This window comes from Pongo pygmaeus, chromosome 8, assembly GCF_028885625.2.
Source record: "Pongo pygmaeus isolate AG05252 chromosome 8, NHGRI_mPonPyg2-v2.0_pri, whole genome shotgun sequence".
In the NCBI taxonomy this organism is placed as follows: domain Eukaryota; kingdom Metazoa; phylum Chordata; class Mammalia; order Primates; family Hominidae; genus Pongo; species Pongo pygmaeus.
The window spans coordinates 49,426,246-49,443,999 of record NC_072381.2 but is presented as its reverse complement, the minus strand read 5'-3'; the positions used below and the strand labels follow the sequence as shown (position 1 = coordinate 49,443,999).

The following is a 17,754-nucleotide window of genomic DNA, read 5'->3' as shown; positions in this document are numbered from 1 at the left end:
GTTTATTGCAGCATTATTTACAATAGCAAAGACTTGGAACCAACCCAAATGTCCAACAATGATAGACTGGATTAAGAAAATGTGGCACATATACACCATGGAATACTATGCAGCCATAAAAAATGATGAGTTCACGTCCTTTGTAGGGACATGGATGAAACTGGAAATCATCATTCTCAGTAAACTATCGCAAGAACAAAAAACCAAACACCGCATATTCTCACTCATAGGTGGGAATTGAACAATGAGAACACATGAACACAGGAAGGGGAACATCACACTTCGGGGACTGTTGTGGGGTGGGGGGAGGGGGGAGGGATAGCATTGGGAGATATACCTAATGCTAGATGACAAGTTGGTGGGTGCAGCGCACCAGCATGGCACATGTATACATATGTAACTTACCTGCACATTGCGCACATGTACCATAAAACCTAAAGTATAATAATGATAATAATAATAATAAAAAAAATAAATAAATAAATAAAAAAAAAGAAAAAAAAAAAAAAAAAAAAAAAGACCACATGAGTAAACAAGCTATTTGGATAAACTACTCTACATTTCTTTGTACTCACTTTAAGCTACTTACACAAGGTAAGGATTAGGCTGCTTTCAGCCATAACCCTATCTTGAGACTTTTACAAAACCTTTGGCATTCCAAGAAGATTTGTGTCTACGTCCTATAACTTCATCTTAAAATGTTTCCCACCAGCCTGACTGAACTCCCACAATAACCTACGAAGAAACATGGTTTTAGAGACAGGGTCTCCTTATGTTGTCCAGGCTGGTATTGAACTTCTGGGCTCTATTTAATTTTTACAATAAACGGTTTGCATTTAGTAAATGAGAATTAATTACAATGGAGTCTTGTGCAATATGAGAGTTAGGGTGCTGATCCCCCATGCAGCTGAAAATCTGCTTCATATGAAAATCTGTTTCTTTTGACTCCTCCAAACCTTTACTAATAGTCCACTGTTGACCTGGAGCCTTACTGAAAGCATAGTCAATTAACACATACTTTCGATTTTATATGTACTATATACTGTATTCTTACAATAAAGTGAACTTGAGGAAAGAAACTGTTATAAGGAGGAAAAAATATATTCACTATTTATTAAGTGGAAATGAATTATTATACATAAAGGTCTTCATTCTTATTGCCTTCACGTTGAGTAGTCTGATAAGGAGGAGGCAAAGAAGAGATTTGTCTTGCTACCTTGCAGTGCCAAAGGAAAAGAAAAATCTGTCTGTTAGTGGCCTCCTACAGTGAAAACCCTTATTCAAGGATCAACTTTGTGACATAGTGACTTGTGTCACTAAGAAACTATCTTGGCCAGGCGCAGTGGCTCATGCCTGTAATCCCAGGACTTTGGAAGGCCGAGGTGGGTGGATCACAAGGTTAGGAGATTGAGACCATCCTGGCTAACACGGTGAAACCCTGTCTCTACCAAAAATACAAAAAATTAGCTGGGCTTGGTGGTGGGTACCTGTAGTTCCAGCTACTTGGGAGGCTGAGGCAGGGAGAATGGCATGAACCCGGGAGGCAGTTCATGCCTCCCTCAGCTTGCAGTGATCCGAGATTACGCCACTGCACTCCAGCCTGGGTGACAGAGCGAGACTCTGTCTTAAAAAAAAAGTAACTATCTTTAGAATAGTTAATAATACTTAATAATACTTTTCTGGCACCATGAACAAATGTCAACACAAATTACAAAACTTAGCCAGGGTGCCTCAGTACCAATAGGAGATTATTTTCCAAAGATACCTACTGAGTGCAGAAGTCAGAAAAGCAATTTTTTGTTGAGAAGTGCAGGTTGTTACATAGTCTTGTACCAACAAGGTCTCACTATTATCAACTTCATTCCAAGCTGAAACCAAATAAGATATATTTACTTCATTAGACCAAGATATGTTGTTCTATCTGCTGGATAATTAGTGTGTTAATAGTAATTTTGTTACAAGATACTCTGTTTCTAATAGCCAAAATATTATCATTATAAATATTCAAATAGCTTAACTCTAGGCTCAACAAATTATAATAAAATTACAAAAATTTTTCACAATAACAAAAATGCTACTGTGATACCTAAATGTGACACAATGCATGGTACAATATGAACTGTATGAGCACATCTTTATTATATATTTATCAAAGGATAAATTATCAAACGATAAGTTAGGTTTTGCAAGTTGCAGGAGACAAAGATGGAATACACATAGTCTGGGTCTTTAAGGTGCTCATAATACAGTAGAGCTGTCCCTATTGAATTTCTGCATTTTTTCCAACAGAATTTCCTAAAAAATATTTTTTATTCATTTATCCACTTGTCCACTTAACAAATAACTGTCAGGTATCTTTAAGGTACTAAACATCTTCCTTGTTATTATCATTGTCATTTTTTATTATTTACTACTTTATTAAGGTACTAAGCATTTTTCTTGGGTTTTTTTTATTATTTATTACTTTACTTAGTGCTTATTCTGTGCCAGAACCCCTTTGGGAGCTTATAATTACTTATTATGTCATGTCGTTACCATATTCAGCATGTGTCAGACGTTTTATATCCCTATGGATTTGAAGTGGGGTGCGTGGCACTCACTGAGTCTTCAAAGACCAGCTTTTAGGTGCAACTCAGTTGGCAACTACAAACTTAGGTCACTGTTTGTGTGTTACTCGCAGGATTCATGTACTTAGTTTTTAACTATTTATACTACTTTAAGTCTCTAAAAATTCATATATTGAAAAAATTGAAAATTTTAAGTTTCTCCTCCTCATTACTTTTTGTGATATTTGATCTCCCCTAATACTTGATTATAAATCAGCCAGTGATCAATAAAGAGTCTCTCCCACTTTTCAAATCATTATATTTTTAAGTCATGCAATAAAATAGGTCAGGTGGTGAACATTATCATTAGAGGTACCACTGTGATGTCACTAGGATTCGTGAGGAGATGACACCTGAGAAGAAGGATCTGCATGAGAGGCCTCACCTCTGCCCTCCTGTTTTTTTTGGAAATTGAGCATGGTAAAAAGAACCTGCTAAACCCGGCTGGACACAGTGACTCAAACCTGGAATCCCAGCACTTTGAGAGGCCGAGGCAGGAGGATGGCTTTAGGTCAGGAGTTTGAGACCAGCCTAGGCAACAGAGTGAGACCTCATCTCTGCAAAAGCATTAACAATTAGCCAAGTGTGGTAGCATGTGCTTGTGGTCCCAGCTGCTCAGAAGGCTGAGATGGGAGGATTGCCTGAGCCCAGGAGTTTGAGGCTACTGCACTCCAGCCTGGGCAACTGAGTAAGACCCTGCCCCTAACAAAAAAAGATAATCAGCTAAACCTAATAGAATCATTGGCCCTTGCCACCAAGCAAGCTTACTTCTTTCTTGTAGAAGGAGGAGACTGTCGAGGAGTTATTTTGCTCACATAATATGACCATTGGAAAATATTTTGGCTATCATAGCTAAAACAATAGTTTATTAATAAACAACAGTTTATTAATCATTTACTTGTAAACAATAAAAGCTTGGCTCTCTTTGTACTGCTCATGGCTTTAGGTGGATCTTGGAACGTAACCACTTGTGAGAAGCCAGTAGTATTTGCTGCTTCCCTTAAAGCTCCTGAAAGGGAGAGAGGAAATCTTAGATTTTTCATTGCTGTGAACCACTGCAAGTATTGAGGAAATATTCACTACTTCCAACGTCATAATCCTGCAGCCATTTGGCACCTGTGAGTCAGGTGCCAGAAACTGGGCAGTGCAGAAGGCAGTGTGCTGCGTTCCACAGTTGGCCTCACTTTTTTCTAGAACTTCTGCTTTTCATTCTCAACTCCAAGAGTTTTGTTGTTGGTTTTTTTTATGGGAAGTTTGTTAGAAGTAGGTTTATGTATTTTCTTTCAGAATTAACAGAAGAATTATAATTAATGTCACTTCCTGGTGTGACTGAAAGCCTCTAATCCTTTACTGATATTTGTTTATGAGCATATTTCTTTTAACAGCTATGATAATTACTACATTTTGTGTGGTTTCTCAAAAATACATTTGTTTCTTATTTCAAAGAGTTTCTGTAATGGAGCCCTTCAGATTTGGTGCTAATAACATGAAGTAAGAATTTAAGAAAGAAGATCTTTTATTTTATTTATATTTATATTTTTTGAGATGGAGTCTTGCTCTTGTCACCCAGGCTGGAGTGCAGTGGCACCATCTCGGCTCACTGCAGACTCCGCCTCCCGGGCTCAAGCAATTCTCCTGCAGGGTTTCACCATGTTGACCAGGCTGGTCTTGAACTCCTGACCTCAGGTGGTCCATCTGCCTCCACCTCCCAGAGTGCTGGGATTACAGGCGTGAGCCATCGTGCCTGGCCAGTTGCAAAATATTTAAATGTTACATACAGAGGTGCGAGGGAGATCCATAGTACCATGTAAATTGCTTGAATCTTTTCAGAGTACTGTTTGTATGTGATTTCAAAGCAGGGATTAACATTTATTTTTATTTTTTAATTACAATTTGTATACCTATTCAAAAGTAGAGAAAATAGTAAAAGTAACACTAAAATACCCATTATTCAATTTCTGTGATCAAGATTGTCCTACATTTTGTTCATCTATCTGTTTATCTATCTTTACAGGAATATTGTAAAGCAAATCACAAGCATCATGCCATTTTTTCTGTTCAGTGTGCATCCCTGGACAGCTCTAAAATTTCTTTATTTTTTTTTCTTCAGCTTTTAAATTCTGGGGTCCATGTACAGGATGTGCAGTTTTATTACACAGGTAAATGTGTGCCAAAGTGGTTTGCTGCACAGATCAACCCATCACTCAGATATTAAGCCCAGTATTGATTAGCTATTCTTCCTGATGCTCTCCCTCCTCCTGCCCCCACAACAGGTCCCATTGTGTGTTGTTACCCCTCATGGATCTGTGTGTTCTCATCATTCAGCTCCCACTTATAAGTGAGAATACATGTTGTTTGATTTTCTGTTCCTGCATTAGTTTTCTGAGGATAATGGCTTCCAGCTCCATCCATGTCTTTGCAGAGGACATGATCTTGTTTCTTTTAAGGCCTGCATGATAGTCCATCATGCACATCTACCACATTTTCTTTATCCAGTCTAACATTAATGGGCATTTTGGTAGATTTCATGTCTTTGCTGTTGTGAATAGTGCTGCAGTGAACATACATGTGCATGTCTCTTTATAATATAATGATTTATATTATTTTGGGTATATACCTAGCAATGGGATTGCTGGGTCAGTGGTATTTCTGCTTCTAGATCTTTGAGGAGTCAACACACCGCCTTCCTCAATGGTTGACTAATTCTTGGCAAGCCTCCCAAGCAAGCCTCTGTGTCAGCCTCCTAGCCAGCCAGCCTGGAGACCGGCCTCCCATGCAGCCAGCATTCCGAACAGCATTCCAGCAACCCTCTTCCCCTGCCAGAAGACTCGTGATTTGATTAGCCTCCCATGCAGCCAGGCTCTAGGCCAGCCTCCAAAAAACCGGCCTGCCACCAGGCCTCCAAGTCACATTCATCTTGCCAGACTCTTCAGCAAGCGTTTTAGGAAGCATTTAAGGCAGCCTCTCACACAGCCTCTCCCGCAGGCTCTTGGCCAGCCTCCCAGACAGCCAGCCTCTGATCCAGCCTTTCAGAAAGTCTCTAAGCGAATCTCCCAAACAGCCAGCTTCCAGACCAACCTCCCATGCAGCCAGCGTTTTTAACAGCCGTCCAGCAAGCCTCTTGCACAGCCAGACAATCTGCCACTCTGCTAGTTTTCTCGCCAGCCTCTGGTTAGCCTGCCATGCAGCCAGCCTCCTAACAAGCCAGACTTGCATTCAGACTCTTAGCCAGATTCAGCCTGCCAGGATCTCAGCAGGCCTTTTAGCAAGCGTTTATGGCAGCCTCTCAGACAGAAAGCCTCTGCCACAGGCTCTAGGCCAGCCTCCCAGCGAGCCAGCCTCTCAGCAAGCCTCTATGCCACTTTTCAAGACAGTCCTTCACTACACCAGCCTCCCCCATGCAGCCCACGCCTTGGCCAGCCTTCCAGCCAGCCTCTAGGTAAGTCTGTTAGCCAGCTGCTTAGCCAGCCAGCTTCAGAACCAGCCTCCCATGCCACCAATGGCGTGGCCAGCCTCCCAGTACGCCTCTCAGAGAGCCTCTTAGGCGGACTCCTGACTAGCCAGCCTCAAAACCAGCCTCCCTTGCAGCCAGCGTTTCCAACAGCCTCAGTGGGAGTGAAGGAGAAAGCAGCCAAAGTTTGGGGTTGATTTTAAGGTGGCCTTGTCCCTCCGCCCTGCAGGGCGCCCCCATCCCAGGCCTGGGGGGCCTGCCCAGGAAGAAGGCCCAGACGCCGGGGCCCAAGATTTCCGCCCCGCCGCCGACCCACTCTTCCACCTGCTGCCTTCGTCCCGGGGCCCCCACCACACCACACGCTGAAGGGGCGATCCTCCCACAACTGTCACCTCCTCCTGCAGCCCCAGCTCAGGCAGGGCACGGCGCCTCTTCTTCACATCTTTTATGTTCAGGTGGATGGTCCTCGTCTTCACATCATCCCCTGCAAGCTTCCAGGCGTGGCCCCAGGAGGCAGCTCTGTGCATCTTTCTGATATCCCCATAGTGGATGACATAAGAGTCTTTGGTGGTAGACCAGCTGAGTGAAGGCTCTCGGGCGCTCCAGGCTCGTCACGCCCTTGACAGCAGTGGCAGAGAGCCTCTGCATGGCTGCAGCCACCTTTTAAGAGAGAGGCCGCGCCTCCCACTCGCCCTTCCCCAGCCCCAGCCCCAGCCCCCGCCGCTCGCCCTTGCCCTTAATTGCCACCACATCTGGCCCAACATCAGTAAAAAGTGTGGTCTAGCGAAGCCCTTGGACACTCCGGCCTCTTTCTAGAGAAATTTGTTGAGTAGAACCGTGAAGCTTTCACGGGATCTTGTAGCCAGCCTCCTAACAAGCGAGCCTGGTACAACCAGGCTCTTAGCCAGACTCAGCCTACCAGGCCCTCAGCAAGCAAAATTAGCAAGAATTTGAGGCAGCCTCTCAGACAGACAGCCTCTCACACGGACTCTCCGCCAGCCTCCTAGTCGGCCGCCTCTCAGCCGGGTTCTTGGCAAATCTCCCAGCAAGCCTCTATGTCAGCCTCCTAGCCAGCCAGCCTGAAGACCGGACTTCCATGCAGCCAGCATTTCGATCAGCGTTCCAGCAAGCCTCTCCCCCTGCCAGAAGACTTGTCATTCGACCAGCCTTCCATGCAGGCAGGCTCTAGGCCGGCCTCCAAAAAACCGGCCTGCCACCCAGCCTCCAATTCATATTCATCTTGCCGGACTCTTCAGCAAGCATTTTAGGAAGGATTTAAGGCAGCCTCTCAGATAATTTTCTGGAATATTCCATTAAAAATTCTTCTCTGATTAAATACCGCTTGCCTCACCATGGCAACATAAATCACTGAAAAATACTGTTTATCCGAAGAATAGTCTCTCAACTTGTGGGATAAATGATGTATAATTTTTAACCTTCTTGAGGGTAGATATTATGAGAAAAAAATATTTAATTATAAGAAAAACATTGCAGAATTATAGCCACAGTTTTAAAAATAAGCACATTATAATGATAAAATTGTAATACAGCAAATTATAATGAACATATAAAAGATGTCTCCCCATGGAGATTAGTATCATAAAACAGTTTATATTATTTCACCAGCTATAGATTCACTGTTGGCATGTTACCTTTAATACATACTTGACTTTCAATTCAAAATCATTTCTTCATTAAATCCTGTACCTCAACTTTGAGATTAATGTGGTAATGTGATGCAGCTTCTAGTGAAGCCTCAGACACACATTGTTTATTGAGATCAGCCAATTTTTTTTGATGTTGTCTCACAGTGACCTGACAAGACATGTTTGTTATTGATTTGTAATCAAATTAACAATATTTACTTTCAAAAAATCCCGAAATATATTGGTTCAGCTTATTTTCTTTATGTGTACACATTCCTGCTTATTACTGAATCCACTTAAGGACACAAGAAGGTATTATCTTCCTGCCAAACTGGTACTCTCTTACTAGACACCAGATTCATCCCACTAGTCATTTGTCCCGTAATGAATCTGTAATGCTTCACAACTTACTGAAGTCTCAAGAAAATATGTGGGCAGGACTAGTGGTGGTAAATTCTATGCTGTGGAATGCTTTCCTTCTTTTTTATTGAAGCACAAATCAACATCAAAGTTCCTCACATACTCAATCACCTGGTGAAATTTTTCCAACAGGTTTCTATCTCAGAATAAAAGTATTTTTGTTTCAAAGGCTTTAGAGGCCCTAGGTAACCTGGTCTCCACATCCCTCCTGACCTCAGCTGCTAAGTTTCTCTCCTCTACTCACTTTTTTTGTACTATACATGAACCCTGCCACCCCCCATGAATTGAAAAATGGGGATCCAATGCAAAGCTAATAAATCACACATAGCTACAATGATCTTTCTCTGGGACAAAGTTCTATCCACATGACAGTCTTTGAGCCTTGAAATAGAAATTATGAGCAAATTATTTGTAACAATATTCAAAGTAAATTATAAATACCAGTGGGATGATTAAATCAAATTTGATATTGCTAAAATTCACTACATTTTTCCTAAGCTATTATTTAATAAAACACAGATGCCTTTAAAAAAATTTGAGATTCAGATATGTTCAGATTTAAGTCAAATTGACATAAACGAAAATAAAATTCTACCAACTGAAATATACAAAAAGCTACTGAAAAAAGTAGTATTACAAGAGGCAGAAATGTACACTTCAAAATATACTTCAAATACACTTCGGTTCCTCTGGAAAATTTAGAATTAACTGTCAAATTGTTGAATTGAATCTTAATTTCAAAATACTCATTACTGATATGGGCATTCCCATTTATCTGCTTCATTGTGGTCATAAAATGTGGCCACAAATATTAAAACCTTTATTTCAGCAGTATAAGCCAATGTCATTAATGTAATCTATTAAAAACCTTTAACTTAAATTCTTAAAATTTCATAAGTGACACAATGTCTTCACTTAAAGTAAAACATCTCTGAGCTTTAACTTGCATTTGGTGGAAATAAGCCATGTTTCTAAGCTGACATAGTAAATATATTTATTATCTATATTAAACTAGATTCAGCATTTATCTAAGGCCAAATATGACTTTAAATTTTCTTTCAGGAAGGTTGAAAAATATTTATTTTTTTGATACTTCTCTTTCAGCTTTCTGTTTTTCATATTGGTATAAACATTCTTTTAAATGGTTACAGTCATTAAATATCTCCTCATTTTTCTCTTTTGGGAGGTGATGTTGCTTTTTCCTCTCAAAAAACTGAATATTATTATCTTGCTTTTGTTATCAGCTTTCTTATGCACCTGAACTAATTGCTGTGGAAGCCACATATGTTTGCTTTGTAGTTGAAATAATTTCTGCTCCAGACTCCTGCTGTTCAGTGTGCTTGTTCACATTATCTTGTTTGTTTTGATACATGAGTTCAGCTTTCTTCATTTGACATTATGTTTCACTTAGGTCTCTTTGTGCATGTTCTAAAACCTATGTATTTTCTCTTAGAGCATCTCCTGCATAATTGAAATTAATTTTTAGGCTTTTGGATTCCCTTTGAGCTTCAGAAAGTGGTTGATGAAGCTTCTCATTGTTATATATTATATTATTCACATCAACATTCATTTTTCCTTGCAAATGAGCACTGTGGAAAGCAAGTTCTTGGTTTTTTCTTGATGTCACACTTTATCTTGGTCTTGTATAGCAGAAGACAGTCTAGAATGGTATGATTCAATTTCTCTCTCCAGTATTTCTTTGTCTTGTTTTTCCTTCAATTTAGAAGTGAGCGTTGTGTTCTTAGCTATCAGAACTTTAAGCTGCCCACTATACTGAGATGCCCTTTTTGTTAATGTTTTCTCTTTCAGTTTTAGGGTCATTTGAAGTTCAGCATTCTTTTCTCTTAAAATCTTAATGTCCTCAAAGTATTTATTTTCCTTCTCCTGGTGCTGATGTTTTAGTATGTCCATTTGCAGTTTTAGCATGGCAATTTCCTTTTTCAACATGCCATTTTCATGTAAGAGATCATTTTCATTTTCATAAGCATGAGAAACCTAAATAAAACAAAATGAATTTTTAGTTAGCACTCAATAAAATGAGATATCATGGTTCCTCTTAAAGAATAATTTGTACATTTATACACTGAAAGGGTTTCTGTAAGTAGGTATCAGTTGAAGAACCATTGAATCAAAACTTCAAATGCTATAGAGCATAAATTCCCCAAAGTTCAAACATTTATTTGAACACAATGAATTCATGAAAGTAAAAAAGAAATGACTAGAGCATTTTTAAGAGCTTCAGAATTGAAACAAACTTTCCCTGGATTACAACACATGGAAAAGCATAAAATAAAAGATTAATCACTTTGACTACATACAAAAATTTGATTTACACCCTGATGTCTAACCTATACAAGACCCCATACTAGGAGCCTTAGTGTGTAGGGAGACCCCTTGAAACTATTGCTTTGGAATAAAAGATGAAATACTCTTGATTATTGTAAATACAAAATTGCATGCAGGATTGTGTAAAGACAATGCCAGGTTGGACTGCCAGAATAAGCCAACAACACATGATGTGCTTCCCCCTGCAGAGAGCCTATGAATGGATGTGCAGTCAGGGAGGTTTCACATCACCAAGATTCCTATCCCAGAAAAGCAGATGTTCATAGCTCTGGGAATGGAATTCGACTCTTGTGGAGAGCCTATAAACAACGCATGAGGGGCGCCTGTTCATATGGATGAGATAGGGCTATAAATGCCCTTATCTTGCTATGGCTCTTCTAGGCCTCTTTAGGGTTAAAGCATACTCCCTTCTGAGAATTTGTGGTCTAACCAGTTGTCTAGCTTCACGTCCTGTTTCTATGGATTGTTTGCAGCCAGCTTTTGCTGCAGCTGTTACTGCTGATTAATATCTTGCTACTGATAGGTTATGGAAAGACTGTGTTTTTGTTTTAAGGCTCTGTTAGAAATTGCTGATGCACACACTATATTGTAAATTCTTATCTCTGTATACTGTACTTCTGCATACTGATGTTATGTTAAAAAATTACTTCATCCTCATGTGACCATCTCACCTCATAATCAAATGACCCTAAATCCCTCACTAACCTATCCCCACCCTCACTAAACTTAATAATAAATGCTGGTATATCCAGTGCATTGGTGGCATCACAGGACCAGAAGGTGGTGACCCCCCCTGGACCCAGCTTTCACTATCTTGTGTGTGTCTTTTATTTCTCGACCTGCCAATCCACCTGGGAACAAAGAAAGAGCCCCGTTGCATTGCGGGCTGCTGGCCAGTTCCCGCAATATTAGTGCTGTATATATTTAGACAGATAAAATTTCCCAAGGCCCTTTCATTTCCTTTTTCCTGAGACTATTCTATAGATATTCTATTTTTTAAAATATAATTTTAAGAATTATATTTATAAATTATAAGTTGAGACATTGTAACAAGCACTTTTAGTTATCACAATTCTGAAAGGAAAAGACTAAAAATATAAACAAGTATTTTCTTTATATTCCATACACATTAAGATTAAAAGTGTATAATTAAAGGAAATTGATTCTTGGGGGGAGAGGAATGGCCGTTTCACACTCTCTTTGTTGAACTGTAAATGAATATAAATTTTCTTGAGAACAATTTGGAAGTAATGAACAAAGAACTTTTTTAAATTTCCTATAATTTAACCAAATATTTTTATATTGAAGAATTTATTCCAAGTCAATAATTAGAAAGGTAGAAAAATATTTACATGCAGTTATGCCTTGCAGCACTTATAATACAAAAAATTAAAAATCAAAAAAATTAATTTGTTAAGTAAATAATGGGATTTCCAAATAATGGCCTTCTATATAGCCATTAAAATTGTGATTTAAATAAATATGCATTTAATTATCAGTAGAAGTATTCAAAGTTAAGAACTTGTATTATTTAAAGGAATTTGACACTCTACAAGACAGAGATTTTTTTCTGTAGTTAAACCTCAGAAGGTAAGTCAGCTATTACAAAAAGTATCCTACATAATTTTAGTATAAATAGTTGAAATATTTTTTAAAACTAGGATGTCATACTTCACACTGCAGAGCTCTTGTTCCCATTTAACCTTTTGATTCACTTACTGCAATTTTGTTTATTTTTGCTTCTGATAGTTCCTTTTGTAGTACACAAAACTTATTTTTCATTTGTTATATTTTTGCTGTAAGTTGTTCACAGTGATATTTTTTAAGTTCCCTTGCTCTTTCATGAGAAGGAACTGCACCCAAGAATTTTGATAGGCTAGTTGAATCTGTCTTGAGGAGGAGATAGAAATAAAATATATTAGTACTTTTGGGAAATAAAGGACAACATATTTTAACAATCACTAATTCATACACTGAACAAATATATATTGATTGCCTACCACACCTGGCTAATTTTTTTGTATTTTTAATAGAGACGGGGTATCACCATGTTGGCCAGGCAGGTCTCAAACTCCTGACCTCAAGTGATCCACCCACCTTTCCCTCCCAAAATGCTGGGATTACAGGCATGAGCCACCACATTCTGCCTCAATAAATAATTTCGATTTAAAAATAATGACAAGCATCAATATTTTTTATTTCAAATCTTTTTTAAAACACATTTCCTTACTTTAAAGGCAATTAGATTTCAGGCTGTTCACATATTGAAAACCAAAACATTTCAAGAGAAAACCTCGCATATGCTCTGTAGATCACGCTTATCTTTTATCTTCATGTGGCTATTGACTGGGTTACTGAGCATGAAAAATAAATCATATTCACAAAAAAATTCACTTGTGTGCATATTTCAAAAGGAATTAACTTCAAATATCTGCCTTACACTGTAGTCCTCACCAAAAATAATAGGGCATTGCAAACAAAATACAATATGATTAAACATTTGACATGCATAATTACAGAATTTTTGTTAAAAACTATGCATGGCATGAAGAGAATTTTCAGAGTATGTCATGTGGATTAGGAAAAGAACTTTGTAAATCTGTTTCATTTAGGAAAACAAAGGCTTAATAAGAATAACTTTGATAAGTTTTTGCTGATAAAGAGCTGCTTGAATAAAATGAAAGATTCATAAGGAAAATATACATTTATGTTATTTTTAAATGAAAACAATCATTAGATAAAGTATGCAACTGATTCTTAAGACATAACTTCAGAAAAGTAGAGCAAGCCTTCATAAAGAGAAAAATAAAAACATGTATTTGTGAAACATCTAACACGTGCCAGACACATATTTGCAGATTTTTCTTCACCTTAGAATAATGAGGATGATGATGATGTTGGTGGTTACCCCACTTTCTGCTTCCTAGTCATTCTAGGTTGTTAAGAACAAAATGATGAACAAATATGGTCCACTGCTCTCTCTCTTCAGAATGTCTTCCTCCTAGACTTTCATATGGCATACTCCTCAACTTTGAGATGGGAGATTGAATGGCAGTCTCAGAAAGATCTACTCTGACCATAGAATTCCACTGCCGCTCCCATACCCATGCTAATTATAAAGTTCTTCAATTTTCTCTAACCAAACGTTCTCTGTTTTGTTTTTTAAAAAAAGTTATAGTGATTTATAAGTGTTTTTCATATGTTATTATCTTCCTACTACTACAGCATAATCCCTCATCTTGTATATTCAGAGACTCACTGCCTAGCACAAAGTTGGTACTTAGAAAGAAACTACTCCAGGTCAAAACATTGAAAATCTCAACAGGAAAGTCTGATTTTCCAAACTGCTATGTTTCTATGGAAAATCTGCAGTAGTAGCCTGCTGAAAGTTACCATCCTCTTACCCAAAATTAGAAATCCACATGCCTGTTCTTACTCCCCATTCTTGTGCTAACAATTCTGCTTTCACATAACTGCCCCTTTGATCATTTTGTCTTAAATTTGGATACAGACTTCCCAGTTTACAAAATGTTTTCACATTTGTTACAACATTATTTCATCACATGTACCTAAGAGGTAGATATGAGCACTATTTTTATAAACAAGGTTACTGGTATTTGATTAGGTTAAATTATTTTTTTCCAAGTTCCCATAGCTAGTAAGTGACAGAATCAAAATACAGACTTACCTTTTGACATCCACTCATTGCTGTTACCACTATGCAGCTGCTGCTTCTATCTTAAGTGGTGAGGCCTTTCCTATCTCTTCCACATCCGCAGCTGTGACCTTGGAATACATCATTATTATTTGATACCTATGTGGCTGCAAACATGGCTGGCACAAAGGGACTCAAAGAGTTCTATTTGTGAAAAGAATGTCTACTTATTAAAATACTACTCAACCAAATTGTTGTTGTAGTTTTACAGGTGTCCTATTTCTCAAGTTTATCCAACTCCTGAAATGTTCCTTCAGATCTATACTGGATAATCAAAATATACCAATACTTTCAAGTCCCAGGCATTATCTTTTCAAGTTCCAAGTTGAGCAAGACTAAGATTACAGTTTAAACTCTTTCTCCCTGAATCCAAGTAAAGCTTTTGTACATCTAGATATACACAGAATCATGTATTTGCCCATAAATGAATGCATATAAATTATTTTGTTTTTAGACAAACTTCAGAACTCAAATAGATTCCTACTTTCTTCTATGCCTTATTTTCTTTTGCTCTATTCTACACTGGCTTTGTAAATTAATCCTGCAAATTAGAATTGCACTATGCAGCTGTTATCTACTTGGCATATGATTATAAAGTATGTTCTGATAAATGTCAGAAAATAATTTCTTATGGACACATGCAGATGTGAGAGAATAAAGTCATCTTTTTATGTTTTAAGATTACTCATTACTTACGTTTTAAAATAACAACAACAATACACAGTACCTCAGAAACTGAAGGTGATTTTGTATCTTCTTTTTGTCCTGACTCTGATGTGGGCATCTTATCTACAAAATGTTATTCACAGACACATATATGAGAACATTTATTACTGTAAATTGTAAAAACATACAAATCTATTTCCATTTATGAATATTTCAAAAAGAAAAGTAATAGCAAATATAGAATTTCAGAATCAAAGCAGGTTCAGAAAATTGATAGTATGATGAAAGCGAAAAGTATTTTTTAAGGTAGACATTGTATTTCAGTCTATAAAATTGTTTTCTAAATAATAGCATTTAAGCATAGAAAAATTTTCAGAGATACTAACTTACCATTTCTATTATTTTGGTATAAAAAAATAAAATTGTCATTACTTGTTAGCTCTTGTGGAGCTCGTTCAATAATGCCAATATCATTTTCTTGTTGTGCAGTTGTTGTCTTTGTTGCTTCCTTCTATTACAAACAAAAACCAAAAAGCACCAAAAAACAACTTCAGAAAAAATTGTATTTATTCACTCATTCACTCAATTTGTAAGTAAGACAAAACAAAACACAAACAAACAAAAAAACCCATACATTGTATCTATCGAATCCTGGGAGAAGCAGGAAATACACACAGAAGATAGATTCTGGCCTATATTCAAGAAATGGTAGAGACATGTGAAAACAAATAAGAACAGAAAAGTATAATTCACCAGTTCTACAATTTAAGTCAATGTAATACATAAGGGCACAAAGGAGAGAACAATCAGTTTTACCTAAAAAGCATAGAAAATGCTGCCATAATGGGGCCATATTTGGAAGGACAAAGTGCAGAGTCAGGATACAAAGATTCTAAGTGCAATAGCATGTGCAAAATAATAAGGCATGAAACAACATGGCAACTGAGGGGTGCCAAAGTGATGTCGTAAAACTGGAACACAGTCAGAGGAAAGAGATGAAGAGATAAAATGGGGCCAAACCATGTAAGATATGTGTCATGCTAGAATGTGAACTTACCCCTCCGTGTAATGGGTATCCACTCAATATGCAGATGAGTTACATCATTACAAATATATTTTAGAAAGGTGACCCTTCCAGCGATGTAAAGATAGATGAACATGGGGAGATGGGGCAAAACTAGAAAGGAGTACTTCAAAATTATAGGTAGAGAGTTAATTATGGTAATAAGATATGGAAAATTATAAGAAAGTAGAAAATACAAAATTAGGTGTGTGACTGGATGGGTGACATGGAGAAGGGTTGAAGTTTACGATGTGGGGGAGGGTTGAAGTGCAGGTTTAAGTGCTTGAGTGTTTCACCGCTACTTCCTAGGTGTTATTTCCTATGATGGGGAAACCAGATGACAGATGAGATTATGAAGAGTCAGAAAACATTCAGGAAAAGAATAAAAATGATGCTTTCAGTTTGAGACCTATAAGATTTGGGTCACCCAAGGGGCTTGGAAGAAAGATCTGGATAAATACATTTGGAGTATGAGTAGATGACCTACATGAGGAAAATTACATAGTGATAAGAAGATAAATATAAGATAGGCTAAATGGGTAGAATTAAGTAACCTGTGCAGACTATTGAATTTTTGAAAATAAAATCGGGCCGGGCGCAGTGGCTCACACCTGTAATCCCAGCATTTTAGGAGGCTGAGGCGGCTGGATCACGAGGTCAGGAGTTTGAGCCCAGCCTGGGCAACATGGTGAAACTCCATCTCTACTAAAAATACAAAAATTAGCTGGGCGTGGAGGCGCATGCCTGTACTCCCAGATACTCGGGAGGCTGAGGCAGGAGAATCGCTTGAACCTGGGAGGCGGAGGTTGCAGTGAGCCGAGATCGCGCCATTGCATTCCAGCCTGGGTGACAGGGCGAGGGTCTCAAAAAAAAAAAGAAAAGAAAATCAAAGGAGAGACAAAAACATGGGATTAAGTTTCTCAGTTATATATTTCCAAATTTGTTTCAAGAAAATAATTTTATTTATATAGGTAAATATTTATTTCTGAAATATTGCAATATGCATCTTTGAATTGAATGAAAACATTTAATTCTAAAACACCAAGATTCTGCAAAAGGACCTTTATAAAAATTAACTTTGAAATTTTTAATTGTACAAGAGAAATGCTTACCTAATTATAGAATTATGAGGCATTTTTAAGTACCACTATAAAGTGAGATAGAAATGTGAAACCCTGTTTTAAAATTCACATGTTTTTCTTATGTTCCTGTAAACAATCTAATACTAGCTCAAATTGCCTATTTACACGATATAGGATGGTAGTTTAAAATTGGAGAAAAGATCTCATATAAAGAAAATTAACCAATAATTATTCAAGTTGAAGATTTAATAGTTTTTACATATATCTATGATTGTCAAGCAGGAGCCAGTATTCACAGAAGTAAAGAAAGAAACTACAAAATTCAAGTCGACAGGATTCCTGAGTTTTAGAAATAAACAAATATATGTGCAAGGTTTAATAATTATGAAGACTAAAGGCTTCCTGGAAATAATATAAAATATCCCGATTGCAAGAGATATCTTTAAGAGTAAAAAAAATTCTTCCAATGATAAGTTTGTTTACTCTGTTAACAATCTTTCCTTACATATGATTCTATAATAATAGTACTTTACTTGAAAAAATTCACAAAGATTGATTACATTCATTTGATGTGTGCATATAATACTATTACATACAGATATTATGAGCAAAAGATGTCAGAATATTTCTAGAGATTAATAATTTCTACATTTATTTCTTTGAGAGTGTTGTAGCTTAAAAGTGATTTTTCTCTCTCTTTTTTTTTTTGAGATGGAGTCTCGCTCTGTCGCCCAGGCTGGAGTGCGGTGGCGCAATCTC

General features: G+C 37.5%; 1 protein-coding gene and 1 pseudogene across 1 annotated transcript; one reads left to right on the top strand and one right to left on the bottom strand.

Annotated features, from left to right (window-relative positions):
- The window catches only part of LOC129006279 (ras suppressor protein 1-like), a 164,281-nt pseudogene that overhangs the window by 79,589 nt on the left and 66,938 nt on the right, over positions 1–17,754 (top strand).
- LOC129006281 (ankyrin repeat domain-containing protein 30B-like) lies at positions 14,145–16,665 on the bottom strand. The gene is made up of 4 exons (XM_063669831.1): positions 16,525–16,665; positions 15,283–15,361; positions 14,912–14,973; positions 14,145–14,255 (listed from the first exon to the last, which is right to left on the bottom strand). Exons 1-4 carry the CDS (start codon positions 16,537–16,539, stop codon positions 14,187–14,189), a joined length of 225 nt encoding a protein of 74 aa, XP_063525901.1. The 5' UTR covers positions 16,540–16,665; the 3' UTR covers positions 14,145–14,186.

Bases quoted from the DNA above. Each gene is read 5' to 3' on its own strand.
- LOC129006281 (XM_063669831.1), bottom strand. The intron at 14,974-15,282 runs GTAATGACAATT...AACATTTTGTAG, and splicing joins AGCTCCACAAGAGCTAACAA to ATAAGATGCCCACATCAGAG. The intron at 14,256-14,911 runs GTACTGTGTATT...ATGTATTCCAAG, and splicing joins AATCACCTTCAGTTTCTGAG to GTCACAGCTGCGGATGTGGA.